Source organism: Sus scrofa, chromosome 6 (assembly GCF_054392235.1).
Source record: "Sus scrofa isolate SSC_HxYL_T2T_F1_AM1 chromosome 6, Sscrofa_HxYL_maternal_Yorkshire_Landrace_v2.0, whole genome shotgun sequence".
NCBI lineage: Eukaryota > Metazoa > Chordata > Mammalia > Artiodactyla > Suidae > Sus > Sus scrofa.
In genome coordinates, this window is record NC_139388.1 from 57,769,035 (window position 1) to 57,786,264 (window position 17,230).

Genomic DNA, 17,230 nt, shown 5'->3' on the forward strand with positions numbered 1-17,230 from the left:
CAAGTAAATTTTGCTATATGGTGAGCAAAACTATCTGCAGATCTGATGTTTGCGTTAGTATTAGAAAAAAGGTAAAGGTCAGAGAAGAAAACAAATAAATACCTTTTCAAAATACAGATATAGATCTATACATTTTACATATAAGAAATAGATCTAGGAGTTCCTGTCGTGGCGCAGTGGAAACAAATCTGACTAGGAAGTGTGAGGTTGCGGGTTCGATCCCTGGCCTCACTCAGTGGGTTAAGGATCCAGCATTGCTGTGAGCTGTGGTGTAGGTTGCAGACGCGGCTCGGATCCTGAGCTGCTGTGGCTGTAGTGTACGCTGGCAACTGCAGCTCCTATTAGGCCCCTAGCCTGGGAACCTCCATATGCCACAGGTGTGGCCTTAAAAAGGACAAAAGAAAAAAAAAAAAAAAAAGAAAGAAAGAAAGAAATAGATCTATATGTTTTCCTATATCTAGCTTTTTTCTTTCTTTCTCTTTCTTTCCTTCTTTCCTCCTTCCTTCTTTCTTCTCTCTTTTGAGGGACACCTTTATTCTTTTGTCAACTGTCCCTCTCTCCTATTCTCTCCTAATTTATTTATTTTTATTTTTTTTTTATTTTTTTGTCTTTTTGCCATTTCTTGGGCCCCTCCCACGGCATATGGAGGTTCCCAGCTAGGGGTCCAATCGGAGCTGTAGCCACCAGCCTAAGCCACAGCCACAGCAACGCGGGATCCGAGCTGCATCTGCAACCTACACCACAGCTCACGGCAACACCGGATCCTTAACCCACTGAGCAAGGGCAGGGACCGAACCCGCAATTTCATGGTTCCTAGTCGGATTCGTTAACCACTGCGCCACGACAGGAACTCCTAATTTCTTTTTTTTTTTTAGGGCCACACCCATGGCATATGGAGGTTCCCAGGGTAGGAGTCAAACCAGAGTTGTAGTTGCCGGCCTACACCACAGCCCCAGCAACACGGGGTCTGAGCCACGTCTGCAACCTACCCACAGTTCACGGCAACACCGGATCCTTAACCCGCTGAGTGAGGCCAGGTATCGAACCCATGTCCTCATGGATACTAGTCGGCTTCGTTAACCACTGAGCCATGATGGGAATTCCTCTCCTAATTTCTAAGGTAAAAACTGTCCATAGTTTTGAAACTTATGTAATAGAATTTAATCTGCAGACTATTGAATGTTTTAGAGAAACAAACATCATGCCAATAGGATCGCCTAGGACTTACTATGGCCTCTGTTGGGGAGAGTGTTTTCAGTTCTCTCCAGGGCAACTGCCCCAAGTTATTTAGAAGCATCACATGGCAGGAAGAGGGGTACCCACGGATGCCAAATAGGCCAAGGGCTGGGATGCGCTTGATTTCAACTTGTCAGGTTGGCACTAGCCCTCATCTAGGGCTCACAGCCACACTTTCCCTGTAACGTTCTGGGGTACATTGGACAAGGGGGGTTCATCTTGAGTTAGGAAAGGTAAGAATAAAGCAGAGGCCATTCATCTTATAATATTATGGCTTTTAGCCACCAGGGAAGTCTGACCTGGTGAATTGAAATATCAGCCTTGGAGTTCCCTTATGGCCCAGTAGGTTAAGGATCCAGCGTCATCACTGCTGTGGCTTGGGTTCAATCCCTGGCCCCAGAACTTAAGTGTGCACCCCTCCAAAAAAATCAGCCTCAGTGAATGTCAAACCGTTACTCTCCTAACTATTGGTCAGTATCCTGGTTCCTTCTCCATAACAAGCACACGGTAACTGTTCACAACATAAGGTAGGCTGTAGCTATGATGCCGTTAGCAATACACATGGACTGTTGCTCAGAGGGGGTTTCTCACCCCCAGTACGGCTGCCATTTAGAGCTAGAAAGTTTGTGGTTGTGGGAATAATCCTGCGTCCTGCAGGATGTTTAGCAGCAGCCTTGACCTCTAGCCATCAGATGTCAGACCCTACCCACACTCTGAGCATCAAAAAGTTCTCTAAAGGCATTCCTGTTGTGGCTCTGTGGTCAATGAACCCGACTAGTATCCATGAGGACTCAGGTTCGATCCCCGGCCTTGCTCAGTGGATTATGGATCCAGTGTTGCCGTGAGCTGTGGTGTAGGCTGCAGACGCGGCTCGGATGCCACGTTGGGGTGGCTGTGGTGTAGGCCGGCAGCTACAGCTCCACTTCAACCTGTAGCCTGGGAACCTCTGTATGCCGTGGGTGTGGCCCTAAAAAGACAAAAAGACTAAAAAAAAAAAAGTCTCTGAAATATGCCAGCTAACCAGTGGTTGGGAGAAGAGGTGGGGAAAAAAAATGGTCCATTTGAAAAACTCCATTAGATACATATTGATAATTGCCTTGGAAGCTATGTGTGACGTCAAAACTCTAAAAAGAAGAAAACAGGGGTTCCCGTCGTGGTGCAGCAGAAACAAATCTGACTAGGAACCATAACGTGGTGGGTTCGATCCCTGACTTTGCTCAGTGGGTTAAGGATCCAGCGTTGCCCTGAGCTGTGGTGTAGGTCCCAGAACGTGGCTCGGATCCCACGTTGCTGTGGCTGTGGTGTAGGTCAGAGGCTACAGCTCTGATTTGACCCCTAGCCTGAGAACCTCCATATGCCACGGGTGTGGCCCTAAAAAGACAAAGTAAAAATCAAAATAAAAAACAATAAACACAGTTCTGTTCTGATAGCATGATACTCTTTATGTGTTACATGCATAACACTGCATGAAAAAAATGGGAATACTGAAACTTATCAATTCAGGTACAAAATTCAATCTATTAGTATTAAAAATGCCTTCTAGGAGTTCCCATTGTGGCTAAGCAGTTTAGGAACCTGAGTAGTATCCTTGAGGATGTGGGTTTGATCCTGGCCTCACCCAGTGGGTTAAGGATCCGGCATCGCCGTGAGCTCTGGCTGTCGGTCACAAATGCAGCTCAGGTCGAGCATTGCTGTGGCTGCAGGGAAGGCCGGCAGCTGCAGCTTGGATTTGATCCCTAGCCTGGGAGCTTCCACATGCTGCGGGGGCCGCTATAAAAAGCAACAACAAGAACAACAAAAGCCTTCTAGCATGAAAAGTTGATTTTTTTTTGGTCTTTTTGCCTTTTCTAGGGCTGCTCCTGCGGCATATGGAGGTTCCCAGGCTAGGGGTCCAATCGGAGCTGTAGCCGCCGGCCTACGCCAGAGCCGCAGCAACACGAGATCTGATCCATGTCTGCGACCTACACCACAGCTCACGGCAACACCGGATCCTTAACCCACTGCACAAGGCCAGGGATCGAACCTGCAACCTCATGGCTCCTAGTTGGATTCGTCAACCACTGCGCCACGACGGGAACTTCAATTTTTTTTTTTTTTAATAGGCCCACCATGTCCTAGGTAATACAGAGAATGAATGGTTTTAGTGTGTGAATTCCACTTTCTTCATGAACCTAATTCTGTACTCCAAGGTGGTCAAGAATTCCTGGAATCCAGTCTCCGAAAGGGCCAGAAATACAGCAGAGCGGACTCTCTCCTCCCGTGCCCTTACCCACCTCGCCCCCTCATCTTCTTCCTGAGCTCCACGAAAATCCCCTCCTCCAACCTCTTTTGTGGGCTTTGAATCCTGGTTGAATTAAAAATCTAACATCAGAATGCTTCCAACTGATGCAATTTGGGGGGGGGTTCTTCCTATTGCACATTTGTATTGGGTACATGGGGAACTCGCTGCTCCTGGGGTTTTATGTGTACACCTTTTTAACTCAGTCTCACCTGAAAAAGCCCATTGACGGGATCCTCCTCCACCTGACCTTGGTCAATATCTTGACCATCACGTTCCGGTTAATACCAGACGTGGTGTCATCTTTTGGAGTGAGACATTTCCTGAACGATGCTGGTTGTAAGGCCATGATGTTCATGTACAGAGTAACCCGGGGTCTTTCCATCTGTACCACCGCCCTCCTGAGCGCCTTCCAAGCCGTCACCATCAGTCCTGGGAATTCTAAGTGGGCGTGGCTGAAATCGATAAGCTCTGGGTGCATCTACCCCGCCCTCCTCTTCTTTTGGGGCATCAACCTGCTCATCTACATCCACATCATCCTGGCGACGGAAGCCAATCCCAACAGCACAGTTGCCGGGTCCAGGTACTCCTCCCTCTACTGCCAGACGTCGCGGTCCACAGGCAATTCCCAGACGTTTTTGAGCGCCATGGTGATTCGAGACCTCCTCTTTGTGGTCCCCATGATGGGGTTCAGCCTCTACATGGTGAATCTCATCTACAGACACCGCCAGAGGGTCCGGCACATGCACAGCTCTAGACTCTACTCTCAAACGCCTCCTGAAATCAAAGCCACCCACACTATTGTTTTGCTGGTAAGTTGCTTTGTTTTCTTTTATTGTGCAAACAACTTCAGTACCTTTTATGTGTTTTATAGACTCCAAAAAAACCCAGGACTGGAGAGGATTACTGGCACCCTTGCATCCTGCTACCCAACCATCTGCCCTTTTGTGCTGATGAAAAATAATAAGATCATGTCCAAATTTACTTCTTCCCTTTCACAGATGAGAATTACTTTTTCTGGAAGAGCTTTCAGTAGGTGATCTGATGCCCACAGCTTTTTGGCAGCAGAGGAGTCTCCGTAACGATTTATGGGAGGAAAAAAAAAAAAAAAGGCTGCGTGGCAATTGTACACTGCCATGTGGCTTGTATAAATTGACACGCGATTTAAATTATATGTATACACAGTAGTGAAGCCTTACAGTAAAGGAGCGTACCTAAAGCTCAAATAAGCAGTCTTTGGATTGATTCCTTGTCGAAAATGGTCATTGGAGTCAACAAAACATATTGTAACTGTATCATTAAAACTACCTTTGCTTGGTTTTGCTCATTGTGAAATGTGGCTGCTGGAATGTTTAATTCCAGAAAAGGCGTCAGTTATACTTCTCTTAAATGGCACTAGAGAAAATCCTTGATGTATTCAATAAACGTATACTACACACCTTACACACTCCAGGAAATCTTTTAGAAGCTGGGTGTACATTACTGACTGATACAGGTAAAAAGAAAAAATTAGTATAGAGATTATATAGCGTATTTGTGCTATAGGAAAAATATAAGCGTGATGATAAACACTAAAAATACTCCACAGACAGCAAGAGCAGATGTGTGGTTGCCAAGGGGCAGGGATGGCGTGGAAGGTTGGGGTTCCCAAATGTGAACTCTTACAAGACAATGTCCTACTGTATCTCACAGAGAACTCTTTTCCATGTCTATGATAAACCATCATGGAAAAAAATATTTTAAAAAGAGTGTATGTATTTATGTATAACTGGATCATTTTGCTGTACAGCAGAAATTAAAACAACCGTGGAAATCAACACGACCTTTCTTTCTTTCTTGATCTATCTATTTACTTATTAATTTTCTCTTTTGGCTGCCCGGCAGCACATGGAGTTCCCGGGCCTGGAATCAGGTCCAAGCCACAGTTTCCACCTACACCCGAGCTTTCGGCAATGCCAGATCCTTAACCCACCGAGTGAGGCTGGGGATCAAACCCACATCCTCAGAGACAACATCAGGTCCTTAACCTGTTGAGCAACAGTGAGAACTCCCACTTTTTTTTCCTTTCAGAGTGATCCTCCCATACATACCAATATGACAGCTGTGTCTGTGTTTGGGATTGCTCAGTAAATTCTTCATTTTCAATATTGCCAGTTTCTTTTTAAATTTTTTTTATTTTCGGTCTTTTTAGGGCCGCACCTGCACCTTTTAGGAGGTTCCCAGGCTAGGGGCCCAATTGGAACTGTTGCCGCCGGCCTATGCCACAGCCACAGATAGTAACGTGGGATCCAAGCCATGTCTTCGACCTACACCACAGCTCACGGCAACGCTGGATCCTTAACCCACTGAGCAAGGCCAGGGTTCGAACCTGCAACCTCTTGGTTCCTAGTTGGATTTGTTAACCACTGTGCCACGACGGAAACTCCCAGAGCCACATATTAATTTCAAACACCAACTCAAACCAATAAGCTTTTTCGCAGCTTAAACAAATACACTATAAGCATGTCAGAAGAGAGTATGGAGGCTTCACAAATTCAAGAAAAAAGTCACTCTCAAAGTTAGTCTAAGAAGGACTTCCCTGGTTGCCTAGTGGTTTAGTGTCCAGCATTGTCACTACTGTGGTGCAAGTCACTGCTGTGGCACAGGTTCAGTCCCTGGCCTGGGGACCTCTGCCTGCCGTAGGAGCAGCCCCAACCTCCCCCCACCCCGGTCCCCGCAAATCCCAACGCCAAAGAGTCTACAGAAGTAAAAGGATGTTACAGGGAAAATGGTGTCTCCCAGGAATTCCCGTCGTGGCGCCATGGAAATGAATCCGACTAGGAACCATGCAGTTGTGGTTCGATCCCTGGCCTTGCTCAGTGGGTTAAGGATCCGGCGTTGCCGTGAGCTCTGGTGTAGGTCACCCACTGGCTCGGATCCTGCGTTGCCGTGGCTCTGGTGTAGGCCCGCAGTGGCAGCTCCGATTAGACCCCTAGCCTGGGAACCTCCACATGCCACAGGTGCGGCCCTAAAAAGACAAATGGTGAAAATAAATAAATAAATGAAAATAAAAATGACGTTCTTGGAGTTCCCGCTGTGGTGCAGTAAGTTAAGAATCCACCATTGTCGCTGTGCTGGCGCCAGTTCAATTTCTGACCCTGGATCTCCCATATATGTGTGCAGCCCCCAAATAAAAAAGACATTCTTGGAGTTTCTGCTGTGGCGCAAGGGGAGGAGCAGCATCTTGGGAGCTTCAGTTCGATTCCCAGCCCTGCACAGTGGGTTAAGGATCCAGCGTTGCCGCAGCTGCGGCTTAGGAGGCAACCTAGGCTGCGAATTGATCGGTGGCCTGGGAGCTCCTTATGCCCCCGGGGGCAGCCAAGAAAAAAAAAAAGGACATTCTTAACATTCTTTACTTTTGGTCCACCCACCCTTTCTTCCTTCCTTCCTTTCTCCCTCCCCTCTTTTCTTTTTGGTCTTTTTTAGGGCCGCACCGCCGCCATATGGAGCTTCCCAGGCTACGGATCGAATTGGAGCTACAGCTGCCCACCGGATCCTTAACCCACTGAGCAAGGTCAGGGATCGAACCTGCATCCTCATGGATACTAGTCAGCTTCCTTACCGCTGAGCCGCTAGGGGAACTCCCCCTCTTTTCTTTAATGAGCGAAGCAGATGTAGTCTGCATATTGTGCTAGGTCACACACAGGCTGGGCTCATTAGCACAAAGTTCAAGTGAATCATGTCTAAACCCAAATGACTTCCCCATACCTCAATGTTTGAACATTTCTTTCATCACTTGTAAAAGCAACTTCATCTTTGTCACAAACAGGTGGATCTGGAATCACAGCAAAACCACTTCACAGCTGGGAGGTAGGTTCTAAAAAGAGGCAGCGAGGGCCCAAGGGAGGCTCAGGGGACGCACCATTACGTCCGTCTTGGCCCTTTTCCAGCACAGATAAAAACCAGTCCTTGGAAACTGACCGTCCTTCTGACCAACGGAGCGGGGAGGCGCACTGCCCTCCAGGCCTGGGAACTTCCTGGCGGGCGGGGGGATGGGGTGGGCGGGGAGGGGCGGGGGGGGGGAGATGGGGTGGGAGTTGGGGGGAGGGGGGAGGGATGGAGTGGGCGGGGAGGGGCGGGGACGGTGTGAGCCCGAGGCTGGGAGCTAGCGTCTGGGGACGCTAGCAGGTCCGGCTGCCTCCAGGCTCCGGAGATCCTGGGGAGAAAGTTACGCTGGAAATGTGACTCTGCCGGGGGTGGGGTCAGTCCCTGGGCTCCGGGAGGTTTTCCGGGGGCGGGCAAGGGTGCTGCTCTCGGGATCCCCTTCCTGCTTGGCTCCTCCTCCTCCTCCTCCCCTTCCTTGAGACGACCATTTTGGGGAGGGGGATCTGGAAGCCGGCTCGGGCTGCGTTTCCACGGGAGTCGAGAGCAGCTGCCTGTCTGGATCCTTCCCGGGGGGGGGGGGGACAGGGGGAGGGTCACAATTTCTTGATTTCAGTATTCGTTTTTACCGTTCCACCCTTCACTTCTGTCTCCAGCCCCGCACCCCTCTCGTATCGCAACGGGCGCTTGGGCTGCGCCACCTGCCGTGTAGACCCGTCGAGAAGCCAGTGCGGGTGAAATGGTAAGTTTGCCGGCGGCGGCTCGAGTCCGCATTGCCGGGAGTCGAGAGCAGCTGCCTGCAAAGACCGGATTCCCTCCGTCCCGGAGGAAAGAGGAAGCCACCAGGAGCCCAGGCGCGGAGCTCAAATGGGCCCTTCACCTCCAAGGAGAGGGGGCTCCCCAGCCCCGGGCTGCAACCTTGCAGGACGCCCCGGTCTGTCCCTGGGCGCCGGCAGCGCTGGCGGCCACTGGTGTTATTTGAATTCGTAAATGTGTTGGGGTCCTTTGGGGTGAGGGTGAGCAGCCACACCCCGGGCGCAGTCAGACTGAAGGATGCCCAATGAGTTCTCTTCGGGAGAAAGGGCTTCCGGGTTTAAGTGGGGTCCAGGGAGCACATCCTTTTTTTTTTTTTTTTTTTTTTTTTTTTTTTTTTTTTTTCTGTGAAAGCTCGGACCTCCGCAGAGAGCAGTTTTAAGAGGCCAGATTGAGGAGTTCCCGCAGTGGCTCAGCGGAACTGACCCGACTAGTATCCATGAGGTTGCGGCTTCGATCCCTGGCCTCGCTCAGTGGGTGAAGGATCTGGCGTTGCCCTGAGCCGTGGAGTAGGTCGCAGATGCATCTCGGATCCTGCCTTGCTGTGGCTGTGGTGTAGGCCGGCAACTGTAGCTCCGATTCGCCCCCTAGCCTGGGAACCTCCATATGTGCAAGTTCGGCCCTAAAAAGCAAAAAACAAGGGGTGGGGGGCAAGTTGAAGGGAAAGTGACCGAGTCGTCAGGATGAAAGCCCCTTGATCTGAATAAGTTGCACGGTTTGTCTTTCGTGGTCTCTCGGGAAGGCTGGTTCCCCAGGAGCTCCAGGCACAGATGGGGGTGTGTTTCATCTGCCACATGTGGCAGTTTTCCTGCCACCTGCCCACCGAGCTGGCCCAGAATCATGCCTTCTGACTCTTTTTCCCCCTATTTTCCCAAGCTAATGTGCCTGAGCTCACCAGGAACAGAAACGGGGGGTCCCGGTAGTGTTGATTGGCTAGCAGGAGGGAGTTTGATCCAAGAGAAACCTGAAAATAAAGCAAGGGATGGGGGCCGATGATAGGATTAAAGAAGGGTGGAGTTCAAGGTAAATTTAAATGAAGCTCCACCTAGAACGACTCAAGCTGGGACTGCTCCCAAGGGCATTACCTCGGGTCTGGCAGGATAGATGTGAATTCTTCTCTCCCAAATTCCTTTTCTGAAACTCTGAATATCAAAGCTGCTTCTCGGTGGAAAAGGCTTCGGATTCCCCAGGCAGGAGTGGGAGTTCTTTTCCTACTGTCATGATGTCAAATATCAAACAGCAATACTTGGTTTAGTTTGCTTTTTTTTTTTTTTTGAGACAGAGTGGATGGACACTCTATTGCATCATGATTCAAAATGCTTACATCTCCCAAATTGGAGTTTCCGTTGTTGTAGCACAGCGGAAGCGAATCTGACCAGGATCCTTGAGGATGCAGGTGCGATCCCTGGCCTCCATCAGTGGGTTAAGGATCTGGTGTTGCGAGAGCTGCAGTGTAGGTTGCAGATGCGGCTCAGATCTGGCGTGACTGTGTCTGTGGTGTAGGCCGGCAGCTACAGCTCCGATTCAACCCCTCGCCTGGGAACCTCCGTATGCCATGAGTTCAGCCCTAAAGAGACCCAAAAAAAAAAAAAAGTTTATAAATTCGTTTATAGTTATTCCAAAATATTGGCTATCTTCCCTGTGTTGTACAGTATCTCCTTGTAGCTTATTTATTTTAAACATACTAGTCTGTACCTTTTTTTTTTTCCCCTTTTCTTTTTAGGGCTGCACCCTGGCTAGTTCCCTGGCTAGGGGTTGAATCCAAGCTGGGGCTCCCCACCTACGAATCCTTAACCCACTGAGTGGGGCCATGGATCCAACCTGAATCCTCATGGATGCTAGTCAGGTCCTTAACCTGCTGAGCCACAGCAGGAACTCCAGGAACCGCTTTTATAGACTCTTCCATGCATTTTCAGGGTTCCTCATTTTCCCTTAATTTAATAAAAATGAGCTCATTGTATCCTCTTGCACAGCTAATATAAGGGGTAATTGTTAATAAATTTTTAAAGACTTAAGTGCAGTTCCCTGGTGGCTCAGCATATTCAGGATCTGGCCTTGTCACTGCTGTGATTCAGGTTGGATCCCTGACCTGGGAATTTCCACATGCTGCCAGCACATGCCCCACCCCACTGCTCCCCAAAAAGACTAGAGTGACAAATAAAACATGGTGGTCTCTTTGGGAGACTGCTTCTATAAAAGCATACTGCCCATATTTCTCAGTGTGATACTCTTTGATTATATTTTTAAAGATTCCTCATGCTTTAGAGATTATAATGTCAGTATTTAAGAATGCAGTGCTTTGAGGGAGTTCCTGTTGTGGCTCAGTGGTTAACAAATCCGACTAGGAACCATGAGGTCGCGGGTTCGATCCCTGGCCTTGCTCAGTGGATTAAGGATCTGGCATTGCCGTGAGCTGTGGTGTAGGTTGCAGATGCGACTTGGATCTGGTGTTGCTGCTGCGGCTGTGGTGTAGGCTGGAGGCTACAGCTCCGTTTCAACCCCTAGCCTGGGAACCTCCCTATGCCCAGGGATTGGCTCTAGAAAAGGCAAAAAGACACACACACACAAAAGAATGCAGTGCTTTGATATCTGGAGTTTTGTTTACAATACACAATAGGAGATTGCAGACTAAGGTTTTTTTTTGTCTTCTTAGGGCCACGCCTGTGGCATTTGGAAGTTCCCAGGCTAGGGTTGAACTGGAGCTGCAGCTGCCAGCCTACACCACAGCCACAGCAACACAGGATATGAGCCATGTCTGCAACCGACACCACAGCTCATGGCAATGCCAGATCTTTAACCCACTGAGCGAGGCCAGGGATCCAACCCGCAACCTCATGGTTCCTAGTCGGATTCATTTCTACTGAGCCATGACGGGAACTCCCTAAGATCTATTCTTAGTCTGTATAGTTCTTCATTTTTGTGGCCTCATCATAAAATTTTAAACATTCCCCTTTATTGAATATTTGGGGTGGTTTCCAGCCTTCTGCTGTTATCAGTAAGCTTCGATAAGTAATTATGTGCATATATCATTTCGGGTTTTTGGCCGGGGTATTTTTGGAGTATAATCCCCTGAGTGCAAATGCTGGATAAAGGATGAACACATATAAAATTTTGGTAAATTGTGCCTAATTTGCCTTCAAATTAGAGGTGGGGCAATTTTCTAGAAATTTGCAGTGGCCTCTGCTTGTAGACACATCATTCCAGCCTGTATCCCCCCCCACCAATAGCAGATGATGTGTATCTTCCATTGTGTTTCTATGTCCAGATTTCCTCCTTTGCAGGGGGTGGGGGTGTAAGAGGGTTCCCGAAGCATGTAGAAGTTCCCAGGCCAGGGTTCGAACCTGGGCCACAGCAGCCACAATGCCAGATCCTTAACCTGCTGCACTGCAAGACTCCCCAGATTGCCTCTTCTTAGGAAGACACCTGTCGTTGGATTAGGACGCGCCTATTCCAGAGTGACCTCATCTTGTTTACATCTTCAAAGACCTTATTTCCACTTCAGGTCCCATTCTCCAGCCCTAGGGGGCTGGATTTCAACATACCTTTGGGAGGGGACGCAATTCAACTCCTGACAGTCCATACTCCACTGAGCCAAAATGGGTTTGTTGTTTAGGACTCGGTGACCTTTGAAGATGTGGCTGTGAACTTCACCAAGGAGGAGTGGGCCCTGCTGGACCCTGCGCAGAGGAAACTCTACAGAGATGTGATCCTGGAGAACTGCAGGAACCTGGCCTATGTGGGTAAGAATGCCCCTTCCTGGGCCCAGATGGCCCGGGTGAGTCACGCACCTCCTGTGTTCCAGGGACACTCTACTGCCCCCGAGTGGTAGACAGAGTTTGCCCCATGAAACTGGAAATCTGTCCTCTGCATTCCATTTGTAGTCTCTTCATGGTTAATACACTTTGGGGGAGGCTTAAGTAGGTAAATATGGAGCCCAGAGTTCGGTGCATTTGTGAGAAAAGTGGCGATTCAGGACATTGCTGGGAAATTCACTTGCTCGGCTCCAGAATTCCTCTAAACCAAAGCAAGCACCGTTCCCTCACATGGTAAGTACCCCATCTCCCAGTGACCCGGACCTCAGTGAGGCAAACCTCAGCTGATCTATTTGCAGCAAGAAGCAGTTCTGGGAATAGAGCAGTGGCATTTTTGCTGGGCATTTGTGCACCTGGGTGACAGGCAGATATGAATCATTTACAGTGTTGTGTTAGTTTATAGGGTACAGCAAAGTGATTCAGTAATATGTATATATATATATATATATGTATATATATATATAAAGGATCCAGGAGTTTCCACTGTGGCTCAGTGGGTTAAGAACCTGACTAGTATCCATGAGGAGGCGGGTTTGATCCCTGGCCTCACTCAGTAGGTTAAGGATCCAGTTGTGCTGCAAGCTATGGCAAGGTTGCAGATGTGGTTCAAATCTCACATTGCTGTGGCATAGACTGGCAGCTGTAGCTCTGATTCAACCCCTAGCTCGGGAACGTCCATATGTGATGGGTGTGGGCCTAAAAAGATAAAAAAATAATAATAAGTTCTTTAGTATCATTTTTATTAGATTCCATAAGCGAGATATCATAGAATCTTCTCTGGCTTACTACCCTTAGTATGATAATCTCTAGGGTCCACCTATGTTGGTGTAAATGGCATTATTTCATTCTTTTTATGGCTAAGTTATTAATAGTCCATTGTATCTACGTGCCATGCCTTCTGTATCCAATTCTCTGTTGGTGGCCATTTAGATTGTTTCCATGTCTTGGCTCCTGTAAATAGTGCTGCATTGTTGCGTATATTGAACCTACATTCTTACTGTGGTCAGACTCCGCATCCATCCCAAGCTCTCTTGTGTCTATCGCTGCTGCGTCTCTGTTTGCCTCCTCTTGAACTCCTCCCTTTCCCATTTTGCTCACATACATTGAGGGACCATTTAAAAAGAGAGCCATATGGGCATTTGCCTGTGTTAGCATCCCCACCCCACCTTTACTTTCAACAAAAACCTTTTTTTTTTTTTTGTCTTCTTGTCTTTTTAGGGTGGCACCTGTGGCATATGGAGGTTCCCAGACTAGGGGTCAAATCGGAGCTGTAGCTGCCGGCCTACACCAGAGCCACAGCAATGTGGGATCCAAGCTGCATCTGTGACCTACACCACAGCTCACAGCAACACCAGATCCTTAACCTACTGAGTGAGGCCAGGGATCGAACCTGCAGTAGGTCCTCATGGATCCTAGTCAGGTGTACTACTGTTGAGCCACAGTGGGAACTCCATCAAAGAACTGATCTCTGTACCACTTCTTTTCAGATTGGGTGACTCAATGTAAAAGCAAAGGCTCAATCCCTCAGTGGAACATTCTTGCTAGAGAGACATTTCATGAAGCCAACAGAGCTTGTCTGGCAAGCAGCAGCTCCCAGCTCAGTGCATTAGGAGAAGACTGGACCTGGCATCAAAAAGAGGTGCCAGGCAAGCAGAGGGGGCAAAAACTGAAGCAAGTTGCAACCACCCATGAGAAAGATACATCTCTAGTGGGAGTCCATGAATATGGTGGGACGAGGGACAGCTCCAAACCTGGCCTGAAGCTCACGCCTTCAAGCAGTGATCCCATGAGAAAACATAGCCTCAAACCTGCCTCAGGTATTTTGAAACAAGTCCTCACCTTAACCAGTAATCCAAAAATCTGTACAAACAAGGAAGGTAACAGAGTCTTGTGGCAAAACATCCCATTGAGAACTCAGATGGAGCCCACATCAAACACTCAGATTACTGGTCAGAACAATGGGCCTCATTTACGTGATGAAATGTACGAGAACACACATGAATACAATCCATTGCAAGCCTTAGGGGAAGACTGCTCCCTTAGGATGCTCAGGACTCAGGTGGAAGAGAAAGCTCATAACTCTCCTTGGTGTGAAATCAGCCTCGTAAAGAACTCGCTCCATGCCATACACAGGCAATTCTCCACAGCAGAGACAAATAATGAGAATGATCAAAATGGGAAAACATTGGCCCACGTTCCAAACTCAGACTCTCACAGAAGATCATCAATGGGAGGGAAAAGCCACAAATGTGATGATTGTGGGAAAGCCTTTGTGTATCAATCATTCCTTAGGAGGCACAGGGAAATCCACACGGGAGAGAAGCCCCACGAATGTAAGAATTGTGGGAAAGCCTTCAGATATTTCTTACACCTTAGTAAACATTTACAAAACCACATCATGAACTTTGAATGTCAGGAATGTGGGAAAGCCTTCAGTAAGTCCTCAAAGCTTAATGAACATATCAGGGTTCACACAGGAGAGAAACCCTATAAATGTGAGGAGTGTGGAAAAAACTTCATTAAGTCTGCAAAGCTGAGCGAACATAAGAGGATTCACACTGGAGAGAAACCCTACAAATGTGGGGAATGCGGGAAAGGCTATGTTCTTTCTTCAAGACTTAAAAACCACCTGAAGGCTCACAGTGGAGGGAGGCCCTGTGGATGAAAGAAATGTGAGGAAAACCTCCTAAAACATCTTTTATGTTATACAAGAGACCACATTCTGGAGAGAAATCCTCATCTTAATTGATAAGAGAAAGCCTTGAGTTCTTTCTCTTCACTTACAGGGCACAAATAAGTAAAATAGTAGGAGAGAAACATAGTAAATACTATGATTGCTGCCATTGTAGTCTCCTTCAGCTGAAATGGAAACTCATTATTTTCCTGTTTTTCTTTTCTAATAAAATCCTACTAATCCCTCTATGGACCCTTTCGGTGCTGCCACGTGGGTTTTGATAGGCAGTCTATTCGTTATAATTCACTGACTTATCTCCCGACTTGTGTGAAGCCCTGTTTGAGCTGCTCCTAATTTAGACTGTGTAATTTACTGTGCTCCACGATACTATTTTGTCCAGTTGTTGTCACTGGTAATGATGTAACTGCATTATTGTCAGAGTATTTGATTTAAGTTTTTTTTTTTCAATGGCTGCACCCACTGCACCTGGCCGGGGATCAAACCCACACCTCTGCAGTGACCTGAACTGCTGCAGTCAGATTCTTAACCCACTGTGCCACAGCAGGAACTCCCTCAGAGTCTGTGATCTTTATGATACTGATAGGAGGAACTTGTCCTGACTTTCATTTCAGTCTTATACAACTGACTTTGATTTTAGTCTCATGCAGCTGATTTGCAGTCTCATGCAGCTCACACAGCTCACTGTCTGGCCATGTCCTTCTCATCTTCACTAAGAGTTCACCAATTTGTTTTCCCAGAGTTGGCACTGTCTGATGTTTAGAAATGCATTTCTCAGTTTTTCTCATAACTGATGGTGGGCGGAGCTGATCGCTCTGGCCAATGATGAGGGCTCTGGTCTGGATTTCTGGAGAGCTGTTGGGAAGCCTAGAATGTTCTTCACACATTCTCTTAATCAAGTTCCCTTTCCTCTTTCCTTGTTGCTTTCTGGAAATGGCATGATATTCCCTGAGTCAGCAAAGCAATTTTTGCATTGCTGGAGTGAAGGTCATGGTCCCAGTAACACAACCCTCAAATAGTAGATGTCTTACTCTTTTTTGTTGTTTTGTTTTTGATTTTTTGGTCTGCACCTGTGGCATATGGAGGTTCCCAGGCTAGGGGTCAAATCGGGGCTGTAGCTGCCAGCCTACACCACAGCTCACAGCAATGCCGGATCCTTAACCCACTGAGTGAGGCCAGGGATCGAATCAGCAACCTCCTAGTCGGATTTGTTTCCACTGTGCCACGATGGGAACTCCTAGCTGTCTTACTCTTATATTTGGTTTTTGTTTGTTTTTTTGGCTGCATGTTGGAAGTTCCTGGACCAGGCATAGAACCCATCCCATGGCAGCTACCCAAGCTTCTGCAGTGTCAATGCCAGATCCTTAACCCACTGTGCCACAAGGGAACTCCATCTCATATTTAAATGGCATGTTTTGGGTTGTCCATGGCTGCAGTAGACTGCCTTTCTAGATTTATTACATGAGGCAAACCCCTAGCTTGGTTAAGAAGCATTCAGGAGTTCCTGTTGTGGCTCAGCAATAATAACCCAACCAGTGTCCATGAGGATGTGGGTTCAGTCCCTGGCCTCACTTAGTGGGTTAAGGATCCTGTGTTGCTGTGGCTGTAGTGTAGGCTGGCAGCTGCAGCTCTGATTCGACCCCTAGCCTGGGAAAATCCTTATGCAGCAGGTATTGCTCCAAAAAGAAAGAGAGAAAAAAAAAAAAAAAAAGGATTAATCTCTCATTAACATTTTGTTACTCACTGAACAAGTTTATGATAAAATAATACATCTCACTTGAAATTGGGTTCTCCAAGTCTTATGGTTTTGTCAGTGCCCCCCACCTTCACTTGCACCCACAGCATATGGAAGTTCCTGGGTCAGGGATGGAATCCAAGCTTCAGCTGTGACTTATGCCACAGCTGCAGCAATGCAGGATCTTAAACCCACTGAGCAAGCTGAGGATCAAAACTGTGACTCTGGAGTTCCCGTCGTGGCGCAGTGGTTAACGAATCCGAGTAGGAACCATGAGGTTGCGGGTTCGGTCCCTGCCCTTGCTCAGTGGGTTAACGATCCGGCGTTGCCATGAGCTGTGGTGTAGGTTGCAGACGCGGCTCGGATCCCACGTTGCTGTGGCTCTGGCGTAGGCCGGTGGCTACAGCTCCGTTTCAACCCCTAGCCTGGGAACCTCCATATGCTGCGGGAGCGGCCCAAGAAATAGCAACAATAACAACAACAACAACAAAGACAAAAAACAAACAAAAAAAAAAACTGTGACTCAGCAGCAACCTGAGCTTACTGCAGTTTTTAATCCACTTTGCCACAGCAGGAACTCCCAGGGAAAGGCTTTTAAAGAAAGGGGGTGGGGGTGGGGAGTTCCTGTCGTGGCTCAGTGGTTAATGACCCCAACTAGGAATCATGAGGATGTGGGTTTGATTCCTGGCCTCGCTCAGAGGGTTAAGGATCCAACGTTGCTGTGAGCTGTGGTGTAGGCCGAAGACGTGGCTCAGATCCCCGGTTGCTGTGGTTGTGGTGTAGGCTGGCAGCTGTAGTTTCGA

At 47.9% G+C, this 17,230-nt stretch overlaps 2 protein-coding genes across 4 annotated transcripts; both read left to right on the forward strand.

The window, feature by feature from the left end:
- Positions 1–3,608: 3,608 nt before the first annotated feature.
- On the forward strand, positions 3,609–4,554 carry LOC100622750 (vomeronasal type-1 receptor 1). The gene is given in 2 exon segments (XM_021097832.2): positions 3,609–3,632; positions 3,634–4,554. Coding segments are annotated over 2 exon segments (945 nt in total).
- Positions 4,555–7,344: 2,790 nt separating this feature from the next.
- On the forward strand, positions 7,345–14,920 carry ZNF114 (zinc finger protein 114). 3 transcript variants are annotated; one of them, XM_021094653.2, is made up of 4 exons: positions 7,345–7,363; positions 8,032–8,117; positions 11,802–11,928; positions 13,488–14,920. In XM_021094653.2, exons 2-4 carry the CDS (start codon positions 8,115–8,117, stop codon positions 14,663–14,665), a joined length of 1,308 nt encoding a protein of 435 aa, XP_020950312.2. In that variant the 5' UTR covers positions 7,345–7,363; positions 8,032–8,114; the 3' UTR covers positions 14,666–14,920. The 3 variants fall into 3 exon arrangements, with proteins under 3 accessions (XP_020950312.2, XP_020950311.2, XP_020950310.2); XM_021094652.2 differs by lacking the exon at positions 7,345–7,363 and adding an exon at positions 7,633–7,754; XM_021094651.2 differs by lacking the exon at positions 7,345–7,363 and adding an exon at positions 7,856–7,931.
- Positions 14,921–17,230: the final 2,310 nt, after the last annotated feature.